General features: G+C 37.4%; 1 protein-coding gene across 2 annotated transcripts in view; it reads right to left on the bottom strand.

The window, feature by feature from the left end:
• LOC149922262 (S phase cyclin A-associated protein in the endoplasmic reticulum-like) overlaps positions 1-7,343 on the bottom strand; it is a 65,462-nt gene extending 58,119 nt beyond the window's left edge. For both annotated transcript variants that reach the window (XM_090163756.1, XM_090163755.1), the window contains exons 1-15: positions 7,019-7,343; positions 6,673-6,959; positions 6,520-6,614; positions 5,278-5,391; positions 4,428-5,218; positions 3,498-4,367; positions 3,325-3,445; positions 3,007-3,259; positions 2,845-2,946; positions 2,714-2,767; positions 2,186-2,566; positions 1,871-2,103; positions 1,342-1,407; positions 702-944; positions 516-639 (exon numbers count right to left, since the gene is read on the bottom strand). In XM_090163756.1, coding sequence (XP_090019882.1) covers positions 516-639; positions 702-944; positions 1,342-1,407; positions 1,871-2,103; positions 2,186-2,566; positions 2,714-2,767; positions 2,845-2,946; positions 3,007-3,259; positions 3,325-3,445; positions 3,498-4,367; positions 4,428-5,218; positions 5,278-5,391; positions 6,520-6,614; positions 6,673-6,959; positions 7,019-7,061 — 3,777 coding nt within the window. In that variant the 5' untranslated portion in view covers positions 7,062-7,343. The remainder of the gene's footprint in view (positions 1-515; positions 640-701; positions 945-1,341; positions 1,408-1,870; positions 2,104-2,185; positions 2,567-2,713; positions 2,768-2,844; positions 2,947-3,006; positions 3,260-3,324; positions 3,446-3,497; positions 4,368-4,427; positions 5,219-5,277; positions 5,392-6,519; positions 6,615-6,672; positions 6,960-7,018) is intronic.
• Between the last annotated feature and the right edge of the window lie 18,664 nt (positions 7,344-26,007).

The raw sequence follows: 26,007 nt of genomic DNA, 5'->3' as shown, positions 1-26,007 counted from the left end.
GTATACTCTCTTTTCTAAATTGAGCTCTAGAGGTCGTTTTACGAACTGAGAGAATTGGTAAATTTAAATGGCCAATTCCATTTACACTCTTAAATCGGTTTTAATTTTCCATTTCTAATTTAGAGTATATTACGAACACTATAAATTCAGAATTTGTTAGGGCCAAAACCGTGGGCAGTTTTTGGTAGTTCTAAAACTCAGATTTGGGCAAAAAGTATGAAAAATTTAAAACACCTGATTACCTATTGAAAGATGTCGTGGTCGACGGGTCTTTCCGGTACATATTGACAATTTTGCTGAACTAAGTTACTTATTTACAGCCCTTTTTTCTCTCATAGTTTTGTTAAAATATTCGACTGCTACAAATTCTGAATCCCGCGCTTTTTAAGCTCATTGAAATTTTGTTTTGGGGGTTCAGTTTGTATTTGGGCAGTTCTAAAAAATCCTTATTTTAGCCCCTGGAATTTTTACTACTCGTCAGTTTCTCAACTATGATAAAAAATTATTTAACTTACATTAAGACGTTGCGTTAGCAGATCTAGGAGCGTGACAATTTTATTGGCGTGTAGTGTGTGAAGACAGTTATCGTAGCAATTTTGGCACGCTAATTTATATACCACGCAAGCTCTGGTGAGAGTTCTGAGTGAAAAAAACCACATATGAAATATGTTTGACTTTTTACAAGTTATAGAAAAACGTACTTGTTTGGTATAATTTTGGCAATCTCATTGTTTTTTCCCAAAATGACCAGCTCTAATAATTGAACTAACGTTGCCAAGCCTTCCAATCCCCGGAATGCCATTTGGTCATTCCACTTGCTCTTTTCCAATGATCTTTCAAACTCTCCCAAGGAACGCTCTATGTTAGTAATGGTGTTGTTCTCCCAGCTACTCGAGGTCAACGAAGTCAAATGTTTTCGAATATCTTTCACATTCTTTTGAAACCTAGTGAAAGAAATTGTCATATAAAACAGCTATTTCAAATTTTATAATTCAAATAACATCAATAGGCGCTTCAATAAAAAAGTTTCAAGGAAATCACCAAGAAGTAATATTTCCAAGAGCCAGGACCTGCAAGTTAATGTTTATATGGTGCTTTTTGAAGTAATGGAAACTTTTAACCTGTAAATAGACAGTCTTGTTTTTTCTAAGCCTTAATATGCCAATAAAAAAGCTACCTGGATAAAATTTAACACTTGTTGCATAAAGAACAGGTGAAAAGTTTCCATTATTTCAACAAGCACTTTATAAATAGTAACTTGCAAGTCCTGGTTCTCATAAATATTACTTCTTGGCAATTTCCTTAATGATGATTTATTGGAGCGATTATTGCTTTACTTACTTTTGTTTGTAATCTGACTCCGAAATAATATTTTTCTCTACATTTTCCTTCTCCCACTCAGACCCTCTGAAACCACAAAATAGTTGATTTTCATTATTTTTGTACATTGAAGCTCCACGGCTTACTGGAACTTAATGTCTAGGATAAATGAAAGTCCCTCTCCATTTATCGCACAAAATTGTTAAAACAGGAAAAGATTTTTTGTGAAATAATAGATGTACTGCAATAAATGAATCCGAGTCTCAGTGGTGTAGCTAAGACACCCTAGGCCCCCCGTGAAACTCTTTTCGGGGGTTTTATCTAGCATATTATTTGATGGGAATTTAGGGGCCCCCTGAGGCCCTATGGCCCTACTGCATTGCAGTAGGGCCACAGGGCCTTATTTACACCACTGCAGAGTTGATGAGAGACAGCAGTGGAGCTGGGTTGCTTACGCCTCCCAGCTGCTTTATATATCCAATAAAAAATTATCAAATATCCCCCCCAAGAACCAGCCCTATATCCCTAGCCCTGGTAAAAGATCACCAACCTATTAATCATCCTCTGTCTTATTTTCTTGCAACGTTTTCTGAGTGCTTTTTGCCGTTCCTTATCTAGCGTTATTTCAGGATCAAGTCGATCAGCAGTTGCATCGACAATGTGTTTCAGATTGTAAAGTTCCAAAGCTTCTGTTGGAAGTTCCATCCCTTGATGTTGATCTTTTACCGCTTCCTGATGTTTCTTTCCTCTCAAATGACTCAAAAGATACACTTCTGATCCAATCTAAATGAAAAAAAAAAGAAGTTACGTACAATTATACTCTCAAAGATTCGGCTAAGTTATTAAGAGTAAAAAGTAAACTAACCAAAACATTGCACAAAGAGCACATTTTCTTGGTTTCATAAGGCACCAATCTTGGGGCATCATCGTTATTGGAAGAATATCTCCTCACATTCAATTCAAAGGCTTTCTGGCGAATCTGTTCAATGTTTTCCTCGTGCCTTCTGGCACTCTCCTCCAATTTCAACTGAATTTTCTTTTGCAACTCTTCAACCGTTGCTTGTTGAGCCGCACTCAAAGCTGATAATCTTTGCTCTCGGTCTCTGGCTTTCTGATTAGCAATTTCTTGCCTCTCTTTCTCCTTCACTTGTTGTTGTTGTTCTATTTTCATATCACGCAGTTTTCTCTTTTCTTGCATTTCAAGCAGCCTGGCTTGCCTTTCGGCTTCGAGGGCTTTTCGCCTTTCCTACATAAACCGTATGAAAAGTTTTAAGAAGAATGGCCTTAACAGTTTCTTATTAACAGAGAATTATTATACAAAAAGTTGGAAAGCCCGTAACCTACATTACTAATTATTTGCACAGTGCAAAGTTAGAAAAAATAAGAAAAGTACCTCAGCTGCCGCTTCTTTAGCCGCTTTCTCCTCCAATTTCCTCAATCTTTCCTCCTTAAGTTAATAATTAAGGTGTTAGTCAAGCTAATTAACTACCACTGCTGGCCCTGAAGGAGTTAATAATTTGATACCTGGATTTCAGTCAGCCTAGCCTCATGATCCTTTTCCCTTGACAGTAAGTCATGGCGTTTGTTTTGCGCTTCTAACGTGTTAATGAAGGCTATTTCATTGACCTAAAGACAACAACACGTTAGAATACGGATGGTTTACTTTTTATATTTCTGAAAATTTACTTTGCCCTCTTCATCCTTAGCTTTACGAACACGATTAAGAAGCTGCATTTTTCTCTTTTCCTCCGCTTTTTGCAGTTTAATCTCCATGGTGATTCTCATTTGTTCTATTTGCTGTTCCATCTGAGATTTCATTTCTTCAGCTTTCCTGCCTTTGCCAATTAATTTCTGCTTTTTCTCAACTAAAAGTTTCTCCCGTAACTCTTGGGCTTTGGCTTGTTTTTCTTCCTGAAGTCTAATGGTTTCTGATAATGTTCTATTAAAAATTGCGATTTTGTTAGTCTCTTTTAAACAAATCTATACATTTTCAAAAGAAATTACCGTTTCTTAAATGGGGATGAAAGCTTTTCATGTACTTGCAAAGCTCGACCTGGAGTACGGAGCTCCAAATCCAAGCGATCCATTTGTTCTCCCCACGACAAACCCATTTCATGAACCAAATCTAAAAAGACTTTAATTTAAAACTTAACTACAGAAATTTCAGACTCTTGTACCCTCTTGTTCTCTTTTATGTTCCAACCACTCTGCAGTTATTTCATCATCATTGTCAAACTCTTCGTCTAAGGCATTAAGTTCATCTTCAAGATCAGATTCTATTTTACCAGCACTGTGATTGGTCTCCAATAGTTTACTAAGATCCTCTACGTCCTCTGATTTATCAAGTTCATCATCATTTAATTTGGACATGACTTTGCTTATGATGGCTGGGTCTTCAAATTCTTTATCCTCAACAGGCGTAACAACCTCTTGTTCACTGACAACTTCCTTCGGAGTAATCTTTTCCATTGATGGTTCTTTGCTGGGAGGTCCACTGGAGATATCAATATCATCAAGCTCATCGACTTTATTTTGATTGAACTTATTAGTTGTCTCTTTAATGGGTTCTTTTTTACCCACATTGCTAATTACTTTAGTACTGGCGGATTTCAATTTGGGATCCACTCTTTTCTTTGTATCTGTTTTAGCATCCTTAATTACATTGGTTGACTTGATGGATGGTTTGCCATCAGTGCTAAGTTTAGTTCTAAGGACTGCGGAGGATTTCACATCAGGTCTGGTACCTGGTTTGGTTAAAATGGTTTTCTCTTGCATTTTGCCAGTTAAAAACGGTTTTCTTTGAACAAGAGCAGCATTGGGGTTCTTGCTACTAGCTGTGCGCAATCGAGATGGCCCAGTTACTAGGTCACTATTGCTTCTTACAGATTCGGAGAGTTTCTTAACAGCAGTGTTTAGCTTAGAATTTTCTTCTTTATCCGTAGGAGTTGACAACGTACTTTCTGATGGGGCCTTTTTAATTGGTGAATTTCTGGAACGGGTCCTTCCTCGGTGCACAGTCTCCCAACCATCAGTGTCTTCAACAGTGACTAAAATAATCAATATGTTAATCACATTTATCTAAAGTTTCAAAATTAAATTAAACATACCATTTTCCTTGGAAGTTTTACTAATCAATGGAGTTGTTGGTTTTGGAGGTGAATTTTCAGGGTTGCTTACATCTACACTTGAGATTCCTTTAACCTTATCCGCCCAGCTGTGGCAACTCGACGTACTGCTAATTGAAGATGTTGAACCAGTTTTTTTCTCGTCTTTAGTTAATCTTGGGGTTGGGTATTGCGACGTTGTATTGGAAACAACATTTGTTTTAGTAGGAATAGCTTGGTTTCTCCTTACGAAATTAGTCCGGCTTCCAGCCTGACTAGAAAATGGACGTTTGCCACGACCAAATCCCACAGATGGTTGAAAACTTGTGGTAGTTCTTTTCTCGACAGAGCTACTTGCTTTTCGGTTATCAGAGTTTAATTGACCACTCTTTGACATATTAATAGATGTGGATTTTGCATAACTTGACTTTGCAACACTGTTAATTGCTGCACTGATTGGACGTGCAGTTTTAGAGATATTTTGAAGAGGTTTAGACTCCTTGACTGTTACAACATTTTCACTTATTTTATCTCCAATTTCTGGTTTGCTTTCCGCAATTTCTACACATTGCACAATGAGATCCTCAAGTATTTTAGCAACCTCATCAGATATTGTTTTACGCTCGCAATCAACTTGCTCAATTTTAGAACAATCAAGTTTTTTTTCAGCAAATTCAATTAGAAGCGGAGGAGAAGGTTGAGATTCCTCTTTTGTAACAGATTCTGATCTTTTAACAGATCCTATATTTCCATCTGTTTGAGCTGATGAACTGATTTGTGTTGATACAGGCGTTCTAACGAATTTATTATTAGATATGTTTTGCAAATTTCTAAGTATTTAAAACTGACATACTTATTTAAAGTTTTGGATAATTTAGATGTTGCTACTGTTCTAGTAGAAAATAAACTCTTCAATAGGCATTTAGCTGGCGAGGTTTTCCGTACTTCCCATGCCAGCGAAGTTGGCCTACAAGTAAATTAAATTTATTATAGAGTTTATTGAAAAATATAAACAATTAGACAATGATGTAGTATTTAAAATTCAAGGAGAGCCACAGCATTTTATCAAGGACTATTTCAATGCATAGATCTAAGAATTTTACCATTAACAGATTTATTAATATGCTAGACCCTGACAAGTAAACGATCCGACTTGATTTTAACCAATTTTGTTTAAATTTGGGGGATAAGTAAACCTTTATGTAACTTGAAATTTCACAAAAGGAAAAGTTTCGACGGGCTTTACTTTTGCCATGGCAACCAAAAATGTTTTTGATTACTTAAAACATACTTTTCCCTTTGAAATTTTTTTAAATATTAAAAAAAAAATTATGTTTAAAAAAATTATAATTTGGGTAAAATTTGGTCAATTTACTTTCATTTACCTAATTTAGACATTTTATTAATATTTACCGAAATGTACACGCATATACCCATTTTTATAATACACTTGTATTTACCTTATTTGCTTTTCCCCCCCAAAATTACAGGTATTTACCCAAATTAACCTGAATTTACCCAATGTACAATTTTTTTAATATAATTTTCTTTTTAATGTTTTAAAATTTTCCAAACCATTAAATCTACAATTACTCCGTGTTAATTTCCATAGGGAAATGTAGGTTCTAAGTATTCAAGAAAAATTTTGGTTGCCATGGCAAAGCTAAAGCCCTTTGAAACTTTTCCTTTTGGGAAATTTCAAGTTACATAAAAGTCTACTTATCCCCAGAATTTAAACAAAATCGGTGAGTGCTAACAAAAGAGATGAAAAATAACTCACTACAAGATGCTATCAAAGGTTACATGTATCACTAAAGGGAGCAGATGCAAAAAGTTGTAAATCGATCCCAGTGAAAATTTGCATGTGAAATTTAGTTGGTGTAATGTATACTTTAGGAAAAATACTATAGTCCCATGTTAAAAGTTACTTCTGAACATAATCAGGCAAAAAAAGGAGGTATTTTCTTTAAAGGTCTATAATTTTACATGATTTCAATATTACTTTCCGTAATATTTTATAACTTTTCTATTAATATTATCTTTTTTCTGTTTATAAATGGGGATTCTTGAACAAACACTACTATTTGAAACATACTTTTGACGACTGGTTTCCAAATCTTTACTAAGTTTTAGCCATTTAACCAAGGATCGGAAATCTTTGGTATAATTTTCTAGGATTAAAACGGTTTCCTAAAAAAATAATCAAATATTAGCCCAATTCCCTATTATTTATTTGATAACAACTTACTTCACATTCTAGTTCACTCTCATCTAATTCACAAGTCTGGTAAATTTCATCAACAGCTCTTCGTAGATTTTCGAAAAGTAATGCCCAATAACGGGCTCTCAGATCTGGAGTACGGCCAGCAGAAGAAGACCTAATTCTGGGTTTTGATACTTTTGGCTTTTGGCACACCCGAGTAGAAGAGTGACTCCTGATACTAGCTGGTGGTTCACAGTCAAAAAGACTTGGGTATAGCGGTGGTTTTGGTGAAGCTGATTGGGGTCTTGGTGACAGTGGTGGTTTCTTAAAGGCTATATTTTAAAAATTAATTATATTAATAATATACTGATTGTCAGCTGCAGCACTGTACTTGTTATATTTGAGTCTTCCATTCCTGTAACAACTTCGACCATTTTAAGTTTCAAAGTAAAAAAATTAAGTACTAACTCATTACCTCATCGCGTAAAACGAAGTTATACAATTAAATATCCTATTTAAATAAAATATAACAATGACCCGAATCTTATATATTCTATTATATTTGCCGATGAAAATGGTCATGTAAGAAAGGCAAAGGCGTAAACCATAATAGGAGCCACCACCAGAAGACGGCGCCGTCGATGTAGCTACGTCCAATTTCGAGCTTCACTTTTGCAGGAACTGAACTTACTGAAAGTAAAAAGTTGGTAGTGGTGTAGCACAGTTGCGAATAACTTTCACTTTTAGCAGAGACAGCTTAGAAGTTAGAGACGTCTCTTTCAAAAAGCCGTAATAATTTGTTTGGCGGGAAAATGCCCATAGAATCCGTCTGGGTAAGAGATGGCGCCACCACTATCCCCAGCTAGTAGCGCGCATTTTAACTATGGGCATACCATTGAGTTGGGAATAAAAATTAATAGAGGTACAATTGACGGCTTTTAAAATTCATTTTGCGCGTGAAAATACCTCTACATGTTATGGTCAAAAAAGCACGCAAAGAAGGCTGTGTGCCCAAGACATGTAACTGTAGTGTCGCGTGCTAAAACGTCATTTTAAAATCCGTCAATTAAAATCTGATGGTCGCGAGACAAAAATTTAGCTTCAAATCTGAAACGTTATTACTCGACGATGTTGCCATCTATCTCTAGCGGTGGTAATCTTTAAAGCATGAAAGCAAAATCCACATATATAATTCTAATTTGTGTATTTAGTTACGTGGATTTTACTTTCGGGCTTCGTTGTTTCGCGCGAAATTGACGCACAATTTTAAACGGAGAAATAGGCTTAGCTAATTAAACGCGTCTCGGATTTACAGTGATTACTTAGACAAAGTAAATTAATGTAAAAATATTATTTTCAATATGCTATTGCAATTTTTTAATAAGCTATTGTAATTTGCCTTTCTATAAAGTAACATTGGCGTTCTTGTTTAGATCTATCGGGCGCGTCACTCGTGACGTAGAAGTGACGTTTCGCTATGACAGCCAATACACTCTTTTATATCCTTATTTGTGAGAGCTGCCATTTTATTACAGGTCTGATTTCAAATAGCGCATGCAAGGCCGCTTCACGCGGTCAAGTGCACGCGACGTCTCGAGCTGATGAGAACGTGCAGGCGCCCTTGCCTGTACTATTTTAAATTAGGCCTGTAATGAAATGGCCGACTTCGTAACTCTATTTATGTCTGATTCAACTTGTTTAAAGTTCCACGCGCGTCTTGATATTTTAGCTTAAATGGGCTCGAGCTATTTCGCGCGTGCTCCCTGAAAGTTCCCAGTAAAAAAACGGACTTTAGTAAAGAAATGGCTTGAGGCTATAAGGCAACTTAATTCGACACCATACCAGTGGCGCGTCAAAATTCTAAGAATTCTTCCCTTGATAGTGAGAATTTTCACTTCTCAAAATTTTGACGGTCCTTCTCGCAGGAGGTGACGTCATCTCTTCTCACGAGTTCTCTTGAGAATAGTGAGAATTCTCACTTCTCAAAATTTTGACGGTTCTTCTCGCAGGAGGTGACGTCATCTCTTCTCGCGAGTTCTCTTGAGAAGAGTGAGAATTCTCACTTCTCAAAATTTTGACGGCCCTTCTCGCAGGAGGTGACGTCATCTCTTCTCACGAGTTCTCTTGAGAAGAGTGAGAATTCTCACTTCTCAAAATTTTGACGGTCCTTCTCGCAGGAGGTGACGTCATCTCTTCTCGCGAGTTCTCTTGAGAAGAGTGAGAATTCTCACTTCTCAAAATTTTGACGGCCCTTCTCGCAGGAGGTGACGTCATCTCTTCTCACGAGTTCTCTTGAGAAGAGTGAGAATTCTCACTTCTCAAAATTTTGACGGTCCTTCTCGCAGGAGGTGACGTCATCTCTTCTCACGAGTTCTCTTGAGAAGAGTGAGAATTCTCACTTCTCAAAATTTTGACGGTCCTTCTCGCAGGAGGTGACGTCATCTCTTCTCGCGAGTTCTCTTGAGAAGAGTGAGAATTCTCACTTCTCAAAATTTTGACGGCCCTTCTCGCAGGAGGTGACGTCATCTCTTCTCACGAGTTCTCTTGAGAAGAGTGAGAATTCTCACTTCTCAAAATTTTGACGGTCCTTCTCGCAGGAGGTGACGTCATCTCTTCTCACGAGTTCTCTTGAGAAGAGTGAGAATTCTCACTTCTCAAAATTTTGACGGTCCTTCTCGCAGGAGGTGACGTCATCTCTTCTCGCGAGTTCTCTTGAGAAGTGTGAGAATTCCTCTGAGCATTCTCACTAGGTCAAAAAGGGGGGATAATATAAATAAAAATGGCAGCTAATATTCTAATCAGTTTACTTGATGCTGAAGAAAGTAAACAATATGATATTTTTGTAGACGAAAACGAATTTCAGAGAAAACCGAATGTTAAGTTAATTTATAATGAAATATTTCCTTTTAAATCATAAATAAAATGTTTTCTTCCTTCATATATTGTCGCGAAAATAATATTTATTGTCAAAGGCTTAGATTACAACGTTCGAGGCATTCTCGTAAGTCGTAAGCCGCCATCTTTCGAAGAATCTTGTTACTTTTGACGCTTTTTAGCGAGTTCTCACGGGGAGAAAATTTCCAACGAAGAACTTTTCTCAAGAGAAGAATTCCTTCTTAGAATTTTAACACGCCCCTGGTCCTCAACAGGAAGACGCGGTTTGGGGGGTTCATTTTGATCAGTTTGCCTCAAAACGCGAAAATGAGACTGCTCTCAGGTAAAATGCAGTGCCAACTTTGCAATTTTATTCAATGAATCGTGTTAAAGGCCGACTACATAAATCTTCGGTTTACTCTGTCTTTCACTGGAAGTCGGCTGACTGCAATACACATGTGCCATGCAGTCAGCCTAGTTCCAGTGAAAGACAGAGTAAACCGAATATTTATGTAGTCGGCCTTTAAGACGTTCCCGGCTTGGGTACAAACATACCAAAAAGATACAAAATAATAATACATTCATAAATTAAATCAAACTGAACTAAAACTAATGTTGATACATGAAAATTGCAACAAAAAATGCAAAGTAGATTCAGAAAAATAGTAAAGCACGGAGAAAAGGAATTCACCAAATTACAAAACCTGGAAATTAACACGAGGGGCTGATCACTCCCCGTAATCGGTGTACAAGCCTGTAGCTTTGACTGCACTAAAATGATTACGTAAGTGAGTACAGATTTAGCACTACCAAAGGCTGTACTCATTTTCATACTTATGTAATCGGTGTACAAATGGGTGTACAGGTGGGGTGGTGGAGTGGTTAGCACTTTCGCCTCGCAGCAAGAGGAGCCTGGTTCCATCCCATCATGTTGCACTGGATGAAAACTCGGAACAACTCCTTCTGCGTAAGGTTTGCAAGTTATCTCCTCACTGGTTAAATGGGTTTCCCCCGTGTTCTTCGGTTTCCCCTTTCCATAAAAACTGGTCGAGGTTAACGGTAATAGTTAGTGTAGGGAGCTGTTGGCATGCAGGGCTTGCCACCACCCTCCTACGCATTGTAACCCGGCCACCTGAATTAATGGCTTCAAAAGTCGCTTAATGACTTAGGCCTAAGGTGGTGCCTTGGGTATTAGCATAGCTGATTATTATTATTTATTTATTATTATTTTCAAAGAGTGGTTAGCCCCTCAAATTAACAAATACCAGCTGTCCCAGTAAACTAAATATTAAGAAATTTTAAGCTAGCTGGGGATGGAAGTTTATTAAGTTTAGTGTTAAGTTTTGTGAACCGATTTTAGGCTTTTTGGAGTTCAAGTTTATCAGATTCTAAGCGCAGTCTCCAGAGGAACAGTTGTCAAATAGTGGAAGAATTTTAAGAATTTGTAAAAAGTAAAGGAACTAAAAATTGATATTGAAATTTTATTAAGGTAATTTTAGTAGAGTTTGTTGATAAATTCTTTAATTATTATTTAGTACCTTAAATATTCTTGTCCTTGAAATTTTAATTTATTTGACTAAATATTTTTGGGAGATCGGAAATAGAGATTATGGCGCGAATTACCTGAGGCTATTATGGATTTAGACCCAAAACCTATGGACTAATTAACAACTTGAGAAGAACAAGTTGGCAAGCCAAAATATACCTCTCCTCGGAAGAATTGTCCCTAGTGGTATTAATTTCTCGAGATAACCCTTAAAGATATATCTCCGCAATTTAGAGTTATTTGTTAAAAATATTAACCCATTTCTATCCCGCCCGGTATAAAATTTTAATTATAATTAAAATAATTGAGACGAAACGACCAATTTTAATTTATTCAGAATATCATAAGTTAAGTAGTTACAACAGTAAGTTAGACGTACTATAACAATGCACAATTGAATTAAACCCTTTTACAGAACAAGTTTATCAGTTAAATATAATACGAAGCAAATTTTAATGAAATAAATATCTACAGAGGCTTTTTGGAATTACTCGCTTACGAAATACTTGCCGCATCTTTAACGCTCATTTTATTTCAACACTCGCCCTTGATGAAGATACCGTAGATATCTGGTAGTGGACGACTCGTTCACTTCCTGTTGACGTTGTGACGCATACCACATGAAAAAGACCAATGCCGTCCAATTTCCAATATCATATAATGACTCGCACACCCAAGAAATCATTGACTGCGTTAGAAATCGTAGATATCCAAATATCCACACCAAATATATTTACAAGAAGCAAAAACCTTACCATCAACAAAGCACAGAGAGCCACTTGACTAACCGCCAGGTCTTAAAGCAATTAACGTTAAATTATCTCCTTTGAATTAACAGAACTATATATAGGTCGTTAAGAAAGTGGACCACCCACAGGGTCTACCCTTTAACCCTCTAATCTCGGCTGACTGCGCTAAAACAAGATTTAACCTTTAAAAAATACCAGATTAGGCCTTCATAAATTCATTAATAAAAAAAGACTTTATTACCTATTATGCTTACGATGCCTGTCTTAATTTCAGTGAATCTAAGCAGCTATCGGTGGTTCTGTGGTAGAGCGCTCGACTGCCAAGCCGAATGGTCTGGGTTCGAAACCTGGGTGGCGCATTTGTTTTTAATCAATAGAGAAACGCTAAATTAGAATTTCTTCGATGCAATAATTTCAATTTCAATTCTATTTCAATTAAACCAAAATTTCCTACTCTATTAAATACGCTTCCGATGAAGCTGAAGGTCTAATTTTCAATAAGGCGTAACAAGTGTCGGTGGTTCTGTGGTAGAACGTCCGCCTGTCAATCAGGAGGTCTCGGGTTCAAATCCCGCCCGATGCGATCGCAAATTGATACTAAGACGAATGCCGTGTACAACTGGTGGAAACCCTGCCATTGGACGTTGAGAGGTAGCATTACACTCAGCACTCGGTCCGTCCCAAAGTCATTAAGAAGAAGTTGGAGAGAAAACGCCCATATAAACGCAACAGACTCAACATGCACAACCATCAGGACACACACACAACAAATTCAACACTCACAACCTACGCATAAACATTACAAAAACGTAATACACCAAACCGTCACGACGGTGAGCGAAAAAACACCAACCAAACCGCAAATGCATCCGTTAACGCTCACCGTCGCACGGTGGTTTTGCCAACCCTTTGAGAAACTGCGTACGCAGTGATTACCACTTTGCACCGAAAATGCGAACGCATTCGCAGTCCTGACAGACAGACAGACCCACCCACAGACCCACCCACGGACCCACCCACGGACCCACCCACGGACCCACCCACAGACCCACCCACAGACTCACCCACAGACCCACCCACAGACCCACCCACAGACCCACCCACAGACCCACCCACAGACCCACCCACAGACCCACCCACAGACCCACCCACAGACCCACCCACAGACCCACCCACAGACCCACCCACAGACCCACCCACAGACCCACAGACAGACACGGTCGTTGTATAACCCCTCCTAGGGGACTTTGTCCCCTCGGAGAGGTAAAAATTGTATATATAAATGTTTCCTGCATTATTAATGTTTGCCATATGTTGAAACTTGTACGCAATTTGTGGGAATATTATAATATGCTAGTTGATGGCCGAAATGGCCAAGTATTTTTTACTATAAAAAATTAAAATAAAATTAAATGCAAAATTAATAGATTAAGCTTATATTTAAGGATATATTTTGGTCATTGGTATTGTTGCTTTAGCTGGTGCAGGAAGAAGGGATAAATATCTCCAACATGATTATTGCTTAACATCGAAAGGCTTAATAACCCTACAGAATCATAAAGGGTTAATTTATCCATCTGAGCCTGGTTTTCACTGGGCTAAAAAACAGCGGAATTGGCTTTCCGCGCCGTTTGCGGAAAAATATTTTCCGCAAAATTTTACGGAAAGCTTGCGATATTCCGCGAACAAGCGCGGAATGGAAGTTCTATTTTTCCGAATTTTTAAAACGCAACGCAATGTGCTAACCAATCAGTGAAGATCGTGCGTTGACGTCACTTTCTCACTACTATCGGTTTGATTCAATTTGTTAGGCTTAAAAAGCGACGCGTTTATTTTATAAACATTGTTATAGTAATTTAGTCAGTTTGTCACGATTACTTCTAAACAAAAAGAATGAATGAAGAAGAGGTTCGCGCTTACCCTTTTTTTATATGAAAAAGCAAATAGATGTTTTAAAAACCATGAAATGAAAGAAAATCGGTGGACTGCTATTGGAGCTATCTATGGCGTCCATTTTAATTCTGTGAGTCAGTAAAGATACAATCTTCAGCGCATGCGCTATCGAAACCGCCAAATTACAAACCGCTTGAAAAAATCCCCAGTGAAAACCAGGTGCGGAAAAGCCTTGGAAAATCCGCCGGAAATATATTTGCGTAAAACAATTTTCGCCGTTTTTTAGCCCAGTGAAAACCAGGCTTTAGAGTGTTGTTAAAATTCTTCAAATAAAGGAAAAATGCATAAGGAGCATACACCGACTTGAGACTCAGTAAAATAACGAAGAATATTAATGAGAAGGTGAAAAGGGAATGCATTACGAAAATACTAAATTGATTTTGTTATTTTCATTCTAACAGTTTGAATATTAAACGTTATTTTGCGTTTCTTCCCAGTAATTGAAATATCTAAATACAAATTACCACTAAGATACACGTGAACCCATGCAAAAATGTATATAAGCAGACGATATTTGCAAAAATATAGTTTTTGGAAAAGATAGAAGAACACTTCATGGCAAGGTTATCCAAATCTATTCGGATAGTCAAGTGGCCCTCAAGGCTCTCAACCAGTTTAAGATTTCTTCCAAACGGTTTTATAGCTGTTTGAATCTCCTCTCGGAGCTAGGCACCAACCAGATACTTTCACCAACAGTGAAAGTTACTTTCACCATTCCTTTAAAATGGCCGATGATCACCTAAAAAATATATTTAAGTTATTATTTTGGAAGATGAAGATATAAAAATTTTGAAAAACTTACCGTAGACTTGAAATTACGTTTAATACTTACGAAAAATGTGTATATCAGACCAAATAAACCTTACAAGACATGTTCTTTCACTCACAAATCCAGCCCCCTTCTTAATAAACCTTGTCATAAAAATCATAGTTTTGAGTTAGGTAGAAAAACCTCTAGTGATAATTAAGTTACAATAATATTTCTTTTAATTTTAACAAAATATTTTTAAAATTCGTGTTTGGAAAAAAAAAATATTTCATTACTTTATTATTGTATTCATAAAACTGAAAAACATTATCGCACTTTTGACTTTAATATTTCATATTAACCAAAATTTAAGGCCAATCTGAAATTTATACGTACGCTGAACCGTAATCAGCCTACCTCCTGACGACGCCACTACCGTCAGCTGCACCCCCTTGGGCCCCTTCTCTCGAAATCTGAAAGTCTGAAACAGAAGGGACCTAAGGAAAGACTATTACAGTACTGTTCTTAAAGCTTCCTCAAAAAATTGAAAAATATGAAATGGCTAATAATGGGCAGCAAAAGCAGAACCTGCTCAAACTGCAACGAGACACTGAAGCTAGTACCTTCATAGAGAAAGTTTCTCTATGGTACCTTTTGCGTTGTACGGTAAGACCACAGGCTGACTTTAATTGAACTAGATCATGCAAACCTTTTCCCCCTTTGGCCACTGTCACGGTGAAGTTTGCGCAGATTCTGACAATTAGTTTTTCCCACGCCACTTTTGTTGCCCTTCCACTGGATTAAATCGTGATTGAAATGATTAAATCGTGCTCGAAATGATGAAATTATTTTATGTCTATTAATTAAATAATTTATTTTGTTTCGTAATTCAACTGAATATACAAAAGCCATTCAATTTCGTCCCGCTTATTTAGACGCGTTCTCTTTGTCATCCGCTTTGACGACAACCACTTGGGCATCTTCTTTGTCCTCTTTGGCCTTTGAAAGCTTAGACGAGAAGCATTCCTTCAGTTATGAATAAAGTCAAAATTAATTTCTGAAATCATCTTTAAAGGTGAACGGCCAAGCTTTTCCAAATATGGCCTTATTTCCGTATCAAAAGATTAACAAGACGTTCAATATACTAACACGAAGCTTTTTTTGTCTTGAAAAAATAGCTTTTGGCCCAAAAAGTTGAAACGAAAAATAACGCCAGGTGTTTGGGTTTGAATTTTCGCCGCCATTTTAGGGGCTGCCGCCAGCGCCCCTAACCCCGTATGAGCGATTTGCGAACTATCCTAACTTTTAAAATCGCGCAATTTAGGCTTAGGTTTCTTATAACTGGGACGCACCGCGCGTGCAAAACATATTTTTTGCGTCTTCAGCAGCGCGCGCTTTTACGTTGTTTTTCTGTCTCACCGACTTCTCACCAGGTGTCGCGGCGGACGCGCGATTTACGATTTCCCGAAATTTCTTTATTTTATTAAAAATTAACCAATCAATATTTTTTGATGCGGTTTGCACCACAAATTTTAGTTTTTAACGGGCTATAGGGCTATCTAACTGGTTAAAGCTTGACCGTTCCTCTTTAAAACAATTCACAAAATATAAACTTGCATTTGCAGTTTTTAATTCCGCCATCTACGAATCAAAAGCCAAATTAATTTGTATAAACATTTGTTCTAAATAAAAATTTCTTACATCGATTTTGCTCTTATTCAAAGGAAGTAGCTGAGAATTATTAAATATGCGTTATTACGTAGACAAATAACTCGTTAAACATTTTAATAAATTTCACCTGATTTTTGACGTAGCTTTCGGCGATTTGCTTTCTCATCTCGTGTAGCTTTACTCTCAACTAAATCAACGGTTCATTACTCATGATAAACTATACTTTATATCAAGGACATATTTAAGTTACTGAGTATTCAAATTGAATTAGTACTTTTAAAATATTTTTTGGCACGATATTTAAGAATCCACCACCTATTGTTCTACTTATGCTTTATTAAATCATTAAATTCAGCTTTAAAGTTGAAATAACTAACAAGGAGAGTACCCGAGGTGTTTATGGCCGATTTTGTTCAAAGACGGGCGTAATGAAGACCTATATGAGATATGAAATTTCCCAAAAGGAGACGTTGCACTACCCATTCGATTTGCCATGGCAACCGAAAATGTTTTGGCCACTTTAAACAAAAATAAGATTTTTTTCCTTATTTTACCTAATAATTGTTACAATTTTACCCCAAAAAATTTCCAATTTACCCAAACCTAATGAAATTTACCTAAATGTATTCTCACTCTTCTCAAGAGAGCTCGTGAGAAGAGATTACGTCACCTCCTGTGAGATAGACTGTAAAAATTTTGAGAAGTGATAATTCTCAATATCAAGAGAAGAATTATTAGAATTTTGACGCGCCCCTGGTATGGTGTTGCCTTCTAGCGGATTTGAAAGGTAGACTAGTACGTTCTCAGTAGCCTAAATATGTTTATAATATACGCTATGCCAAATATCATTTTGAATCTTACTTCTTTGCTCAAACAAATGGCACTTTTTAACTCTGGGGCGACGGCCACTGAAGAAAGCGCATTTTTAACATCCGCATGCTATACGCGATAAAACACTTAAATTAATTGTATTTAAATTATAATTGTCATTTTAATTTTTACGTACTAGTTTCATCGGTTCCGTGCAACTGGAAATTTCCTTATCATCTTAAAAACGCGGTGAAACAGAGCTCTTTTAAACTGGAAAATTTGAATTTCTATCGGTTTAAAACGAACCACAAATCACAGCGTAGGTCAGAACGTTAATGAGATTGCCTCTTCGCCGCCGTTGCTGAGGCTTCCCTGCAGGCTTTTTTTCATCTTTCTCCTTTTCTTGGCTATTCACGCTAAACCCACTCAAAAAAATGAAAAAAAGAGCACCGTAAATGCACGCCTCGTACTTCATTTTGCAACTGCTTTTCCAAAAAGACCTCTTTGTATTAATACGAAAGGTTTCTAAAAGAAAAACCGAAAATCCAAACATCGCCCCGTTTAACCAGCTGAGCCAGTACGAAATAAATTTCCCCAATATTTAAACATTCTATAATTGTTCTAATATTAACCTCGCCAGGTGCTCTTTTAAATCACAAAATAATGAATTATTTCTTCTGGGATTAGGAGGAAAAAAGCACCAGCAAAACGATAAAGTAATTAGATTATTTAAACAGTGTACAAAAGTGTACAAGGCCTTTGATGGAAAAAGTTAAAATTTAAGTAAGTAAAATTTATTTGGGCTTAAATTATCTCAAGAAAACCGTATTTATAAAATAACATTTTGGAATTCACGGACTAACCATACGGATAATCAGAAAACATGGTTTTTGAGCCGCTTCACTGAGAAATATACACGATCAAATGGTGGTAGGTCCAGAGGGCACTCTCCGAAAATATTTTAGTTATGGGTGTCACCTGGGGCCCAAAAATGGATGATCAATTTCGATTTGCCGAAAGAATAAAAAGAAGAAATTCTGGTCATGAATGAATGAATGATGAGTTTATTCAGTTTGCGTACATTACGCGCCCTTTAGAACAGGGCGGCTCCACTTAGGGGAGCACAACTGCACAAAAAAAAACAATAAAATGACATAATACAAATATGTACAACAAAAAGTATTTAAAATATGTCAATAATTTTGAAAGGAAAATGGCACTAAAAAGGAGACGACCCGAGGTGTTACACACCGATTTTGTTCAAACTCGGGGGATTGGTAGACCTGCATGGAACTTGAAAAATTCTAAAGGTATTTTATTCAATGGGCAACGGTTTTGCCATGGCAACGAAAAATGTTTTTGACAACATAAAATGGAAATTTTTCCTATTTAAGCCATATCGGTTCATTTTCAAAATTTGGTTCAAATTGGTTCAAATTGATAAAAATGTGATCAATTTTGATTTTCTTCGTTAATTTTTAACAATTTTTTTATAATTTTGGTATTTTAAAATTTTTTTCAATTTTTTAAATTTTTTCTAAATCCCATGTTATTTTCAATGGGCAAATTTCCATTTTATGTTGTCAAAAACATTTTTCGATGCCATGGCAAAACGGTTGCCCATTGAATAAATTCCCTTTAGGATTTTTCAAGTTACATGTAGGTCTACCAATCCACCGAGGTTGAACAAAATCGGTGTGTAACACCTCGGTCGTCTCCTTTTTGTTCACGGGCACTGAGAGGCAGAAATTTTCTTCTGTAGTGAATGATTTTTCTTCCAATGCCGTTTGGTTAAAAGATGTTTAATAAAGGCGGGACTCCATACTTTTTCGGAAAAAACCCAGAAGATCTTCCAATCCCTAATAAAAAGAACCTTCTCTCCATTCCTGGATTTCCTCGAATTCGTTTAAAGCTGGACAAGAGAGTAGCACGTGTTCCAGAGATTCTACATAAATCTGAGAGGGGGGGGGTATAAGGGTGGTCATGATACAACCGTAATGACAAGGGGCGTTACAAAACAGGGATGGTGATTGAACGTGGGCGACCCAACCGTCTGTTGTCAGTTCTAATTACGAAAAATCGAACTCGGCAGCAATATGGGAAATTTCCGTACAGCTGGTCCGTTGCTCGAGCATCCAGCAAGATGGCCAGTCGTTGGTTAGCTCCCTTCCTCTACTTCATGTTGCAAGATTCCCGGACACAGCTCAAGTAGATATAGATTTTATTTTTCTAATTCACTGTTATTCGACTCCGATATCTAACCAATGAAATCTTTCATTTTAATGCTGGTTTGACTGGGTATATACCGCGTTCTTGTAGAAGAGTTTCAAACACAAAATTACGGATTTCAGGCGAAATTAATTTAAAAATTAAGTTCACACAATTGCGAATTTTGTCAGTGAACTACAAAGAAAAAATCTTTTATTGCATAGCACAGAGCAGTGTGAATAATTAAATGGTCAAAATTTTGTCACTTCGACAGAAAAGATGAGCCAAATATGATCTAGACTGGAATAAAAACAGTCCACTAATTAAAATTATAACTAAGAAAACATAATCTTAAATATAATGAAAAAAATTGCTTGGTAGAAATTGTTAGACAAGCTGGCCAACAAAAATTTCCTCAATCTAGGCCAGAAAGAAGAACTTCTCCAAATACGAAACATCAGTTTTCAATTGCGTAGAAACCGTGGGACAGATCACTAAGCTTTAGAGTGGCCTAATAATCATGATTAAATTATTAAAAATTTAATCATGATTCAATCATTAAAAATTTAATCTTGATTCAATCATTTTAATCACAATTTAATCATTTTAATCACGATTTAATCATTTTAATCGTGATTTAATCCGATTTAATCATTTCAATCATGATTTAATCCGATTTAATCATTTGAGGGTGACCTTATAATCATGGTAGTGATCTGCCCATCGGTATAAACAATATTCGATAAACTGGGAAGCTTGGAGTCCAATTTTCGATTTTAATTTCGCCAGCCTGTAAATATACCAACAACGGTCTATCGAATTGGTTAGGGAACCGCACCCCGATTGGCCGCTGGGCAACTGTACCAGGGAGGCCCGGATACAATGGGAGACAGCGTCCAGGTATACAGTTGTAACGATAAATGTATACTTTCTATTTAGAAACTTTATGGACAAAACCATGAAATTCGCCAAGACAATGAGACCGAACGCTAAATGGTAAAACTCGAGAATCCAGAAAGCTACTATGAATGGTTATCAGATATACTTCCTCGGTCTATCTAGCCAACCCAACACCAAGAACTGTAGTTTTAAATCAAATAAAAACAAGGTGGCAAGCCAAAATATCCCTCTCCTCGGAAGAATCGTCCATAGTGGTATTAATTTCTCGAGATGACCCTTAAAGATATATCTCCGCAATTCAGAGTTATTTACTAAAAACGTAATCCCGGTTCAATTCCCGCGTGGTATAAAATTTTAATTATAATTAAAATAATTGAGACGAAACAACCGAGTTTAATTTATTCAGAATATTATAAATTTAGTAGTTACAACAGTGATTTAGACGTACTAAAACAATGCGCAATTGAATTTAACCCTATTTAAGTTTATCAGTTAAATATAATACGAAGCAAATTTTAATGAAAGAAATATCTTCAGAGGGTATTTGTATTTCTCGCTTACGAAATACTTGCAGCATCTTTAACGTTCATTTTATTTCAACACTCGCCCTTGATGAAGATACCGTAGAATAGCTATATTTGACATCTGGTAGTGAACGACACGTAGACTTCCTGTTGACGTTGTGACACATACCGCATAAAAAAGACCAATGCCGTCCAATTTCCAATATCATATAATGACTCGCACACCCAGGAAATCAATGACTGCATTAGGAATCATAGATATCCAAATATCCACACCAATAGAAAATGTATTAACAAGAAGCGAAAACTTTACCATTAACAAAGCACAGAAAGCCACTTGACTAAACGACAGCTCGTATATCAATAAACGTCAAACCAACGCTACCGAATTAATACAACTATATCTAAGTCGATAAGAAAACCCGTGAATAAATTACAAAAAACTAACTAACAAGGAGACGACCCGAGGTGATAATCACCGATTTGGTTCAAACTCGGGTATAATGTACACCTCCATGTACCTTAAAAAACCTGGAAGGGAAAATTTGCGACGGGCTTTCGTTTTGCCATGGCAACCGAAAACGGTTTTGACATCATGATTTGGGATTTTTCCATTGAAAATATCATGGGAATCTAAAGGATTTTAAGGGTCACCCCTGTGAAATCTTTTAAAAAATGAAATTTTTTTAAAATTTCAAAAAGGTTAAAAAAAATTTTACTTGATTTCAAAATTAAATTTAATCAAGGTTAAATCGAATTTGGTCAGTTGGGGGACTCATAAATCCTTCAGATTTCCATGTTATTTTCAATGGAAATAATTCCAAATCATGTTGTCAAAAAAGTTTTCGGTTGCCATGGCAAAACGAAAGCCCGTCGCAACTTTCTCCTTGCAGGTTTTTCAAGTTACATAGAGTGGTCCTTGTAAGTGGACCACCGACGGGTTCTACCGTTTAACCATCTTATCTCTACTGACTGCGCTAAAACAAGATTTGACCTCTTCCGCTAAGCTGAGTTTATAATTTTCAGTGAAGCGTTACATGGATCGGTGGTTCTGTGGTAGAACACTCGCCTGTCATGCAGGAGGGCTCGGGTTCAATTCCCGACGGATACAATCGCCAATAGATAATGAGACTTATACCGTGAACATTTGGTGGAAACCCTGCCATTTGGACGTTGAGACGTTTACCGTAACCCTCAGCACTCGGTCCGTCCCAAATGTCGAAGTTATAATACACCCAATGACAAAAGGGGGCCCCTTAGGAAAAACGTTTTCCCTAATTCCAAGAAACTGCGTACGCAGCGATTACACTTTGCTCCGAAAATGCGAACGCGTTCGCAGCCCGGACAGACAGAGACACACACCGACAGACACGGTGATTGTAATACCCCACGAAGTTTCGCGACTATATACCATGGGAATTAGTGAAAGATAACTATTATTAGTAGCGTTATGGATTCCTGGGTACAGGTATATAATTATATAGGATTGGAGTTTAAATTATTAATTAAGAGACGATAAAGTTAAAAGTAACCCCAGTAGCAATTGTCACCTGCCCGACGGCACCGATCTTCGGTTGGGCCGACTGTCTGACGGCGACTATTTCGTAGCCAAAATACAGTCGGGAAACTACTCTTTTGACTGGTACTATGTCCGCCCGAATTAGAGTCGGGCAAACTATTTTTACGGCAAAGAAATTACTTTCCGACTAACAATGGGTAGGTATTACGACTCAATATTGCAATGATACCCAACTCCATTTCGGGTTCATAACCGACCCCGTTTCGGATTCATACCCGACCCCGTTTCCGATACATGCCCGACCGCGTTTCGGATATCCACCCGACCCCGTTTCGGTCTCATACCCAACACGAACTCTTTGGAATATTAAGATGTCTCTAGACGTATAATTCTGGTATGAACCTATAAAAACGTATTATATTAATACATCCAGAATTTAAACAGTGCAATATAATCAAAATTCAAAATTTAAGCCAGAGATTCCAACAGTAGACCGCTTTCGCTTTTCTTGGGGCTCATCAGTACTGTGCAGGAACTCTGGCTGAACTCGGAAATCTGCCGATATCAGTAAAACTAATAAACATTCAGAGTGCCCTATATGTGAGCAGTCCATTGCAATTTATAGTGAAATTCTTCACCAATTAATGCACGGCGGTCGCTATTCAGCAGACATCTTTTACGCTCGGGCTTCTGTTGAATTCCAACGTTAAGATATTTATATCAAAATTAATTTTTTTTTAATTTTTTAATTATGTTCAGATTTCCAACATTTCGGTAATCAGGCCCGAAACAAGTATACCACCGACAGTTATTTGAACAGTCGGCCAATTGTAATTTTTACCGTCTACAAAGAGACCTTTAATGCAACGGTCGGCCAACTGTCGGTAATCAGGCCCGAAACAAGTATACCACCGACAGTTATTTGAACAGTCGGCCAATTGTAATTTTTACCGTCTACAAAGAGACCTTTAATGCAATGGTCGGCCAACTGTCGGTAATCAGGCCCGAAACAAGTATACCACCGACAGTTATTTGAACAGTCGTCCAATTGTAATTTTTACCGTCTACAAAGAGACCTTTAATGCAACGGTCGGCCGACTGTCGGTAATCAGGCCCGAAACCAGTATACCACCGACAGTTATTTGAACAGTCGTCCAATTGTAATATTTACCGTCTACAAACTTTGGACTCTTACCCGACACATGGACTCTTAACCAACTGTATTTCGGCGCCTATGTGCTACTGGGGAAATTAGTTGTCATGGGGATGAAATTTTGTATATGGGTACTATAAAATTAGAAGTGTTAACATTAAGAGATAAACAAATACACTGAACTGGCAATGGTCAATCACTTATTTAAAAACAAGAAATAAGAAATCTAAATACAGTTACGCGTAACAATTAATCCTAACAGCGACAAAAAACTAACTTAAGACTAAGTAAATATTTGGCTGGTTCTCCAATTAAACAAAATATAGTGTTTCGTAACATTCGTGGTTAATTAAATCATGGTGCGGCTCTTCTAGGAGGTTTTTCGGCTACTTGGTCGGCTCCAGAGTTCATTTTTGGGAGGCGGAATAGGCAGCCGCGACATTAACATCGCGCGCATAACTTACCCTTGAGGGCATCGTTGGCAGGAAACTGTCGAGAAAACTTGGAGACTATTTAAGCTTACAAACACGACCGAAGTCCGAACCATTCGGCTTTCCTTGTCCCTTTTTAATATCTGGTTAAAGAATGGGGCGGTTGGGGCCCATTGACGTAGTGAGGAAAGTTTTGGGCCGAGCCCGTTGCACCATGCGATGGAAAAGTTCGGGAAGGTGCGAGGTTTCTAACGTTGGCTTGAATTGTTTTCGGGGAACCAGCGTAAAGATGAAAACAAGCCTTATTTGGAAACAATAATTTCCGTTTCCAACAATACGTACACTTATTTAAGAATATTTCCTATCTCAAGCCTAACCAAAAATAGATTGACCATGATATTTTATAAAAATTATAAATGGTTTATATATTTGTTATACACTGATGTCCTGGCTGAAAAATATTTTTGTATGGAGGATATTTCATCGCAGGTTTACGGCTTGTCCATTCAAGACAAAGTTAGGGTCGCGTATAAAACCGCCCGAGAACAGATTAAGAAAGTCCAAGCCGCGCAAAAAGTGCAATACGATAAGCACCATCGCGACGCCGAATTTGAAGAGGGTGATTTATTCCTCAGGAAGGTGCATTATTTATCAGGCGCCGCTGATAATTTTTCAGCAAAGTTAGCCCCGCGATTTATTGGCCCGTTTCGTATTTTGCCAAAACTCTCCAAGGTAACCTATCGACTTGAAACTTGAAATGTTACTTTTAATATTAGGAATTTGAAAGCCTACAAAGAGAGAGAGAGAGGCATATGCTAAGCGATTCGCATATACTATTCCTCTATAGGGTAGCACGCCAATAGTTCGCGGTTAATAGTTCGCATTAACAAATAGCTCGCCAACAAATAGTTCGTTTGGAAAATAGTTCGCCTGGTCAATGGTGGGGTGGCGGAGTGTTTAGCTCTTTCGCCTCGCAGCAAGAGGATCCGGGTTCGATCCCAGCTTGTGGCACTCGGAACAACTCCTTCTGCGTTGAGTTAGCAAGTTCTCTCCTCACTGGTTTAGGGGTTTTCCCCCGAGCTCTTAACGGTAATAGTTAGTGTAGGGAGCTGTTGGCTCGCGTGGCATGAAGGGCTTGCTACCACCCTCCTACGCATTGTAACCCGGCCACCTGTTTGAAGGCATTATAAGTCGCTAGATGACTTGGGCCTAAGGTGGTACTTTGGGTGTTAGCCTAGCTGATTATTATTATTTCGTATACTAAAAACAAATCGTTTATTTCATTAATAAAAAACAACAACACAATAATTTAGTTTTCCCTTGTTTACCCAACTTTATACTATACACGCTACAATTCATAACTCCGTGACACCTTTAGTATACGCGCTTTTACCCGATAAAAAGGAAGACACATATCCGATATTATTAGAACTATTAAAAAATAAGGAAGCAAATTTGCAATTATGACGGATTTTGAACAGAGTGCAATAAATGCTTTTCGGAGTATTTTTCCAGACGTAGAAATAAATGGTTGTTTTTTTTCATCTAACCCAATGCGTATACCGAAAAGTTCAGAGCAGCGGCTTACAAAAAAGGTACGAAACTGACGTCGGGTTAGCCCTTGCAAATAGAATGATACCCGCATTGGCCTTTATTCCGCTTACAAACCTTCGAACTATTATCCCAGCCTATATTGGACTTTTTTGAAGATGTCTGGATAGGGCGACCAAATTGAAGAAATCGCCGGCCTCCTTTATTTTCGCATTCACTGTGGAATTGCTACCATCACGTTGCTAATGGCACACCGAAAACCAACAACTCGGCTGAAGGATGGAATCGTGGCTTCTTATCATTAGTTGGTGGACATCATCCTGCAATTTGGAAATTCATAGCTTTAAAAACCGAACAAAGCCTAAATGATGTTAAAATCGAACAGTATTTAGCTGGACAACAACCCAATTTAGGAAGAAAAAAGTACCGTGTTCTTAATCAAAGAATTGCGAAAAATCGCGACTTATTTGATTATCTTAGAGGCATTGCTCATAATTTTACATTTTAATTTATATCTTTATTAGTTATTGTAATTTTTCTTTTTTCTTAATGAAATAAACGATTTTTTTTAGTATACGAACTATTGACCAGGCGAGCTATTTGTTAATGCGAGCTATTGACATGGACTCTCCTCTGGGTTCTTTAAAGCCAGAGAAAGAGCTTTCTACTATCAATAATTTTGGTACTCGAAATTTACGACACAGGGCGGGTTAGGCGTTAAGTTTCTTCACTCCTTCTAGTTT

Source organism: Leiobunum rupestre, chromosome 11, assembly GCF_980474605.1.
Source record: "Leiobunum rupestre chromosome 11, qqLeiRupe1.1.hap1, whole genome shotgun sequence".
In the NCBI taxonomy this organism is placed as follows: Eukaryota; Metazoa; Arthropoda; class Arachnida; order Opiliones; family Sclerosomatidae; genus Leiobunum; species Leiobunum rupestre.
This window is presented reverse-complemented; position numbering and strand designations above follow the sequence as displayed.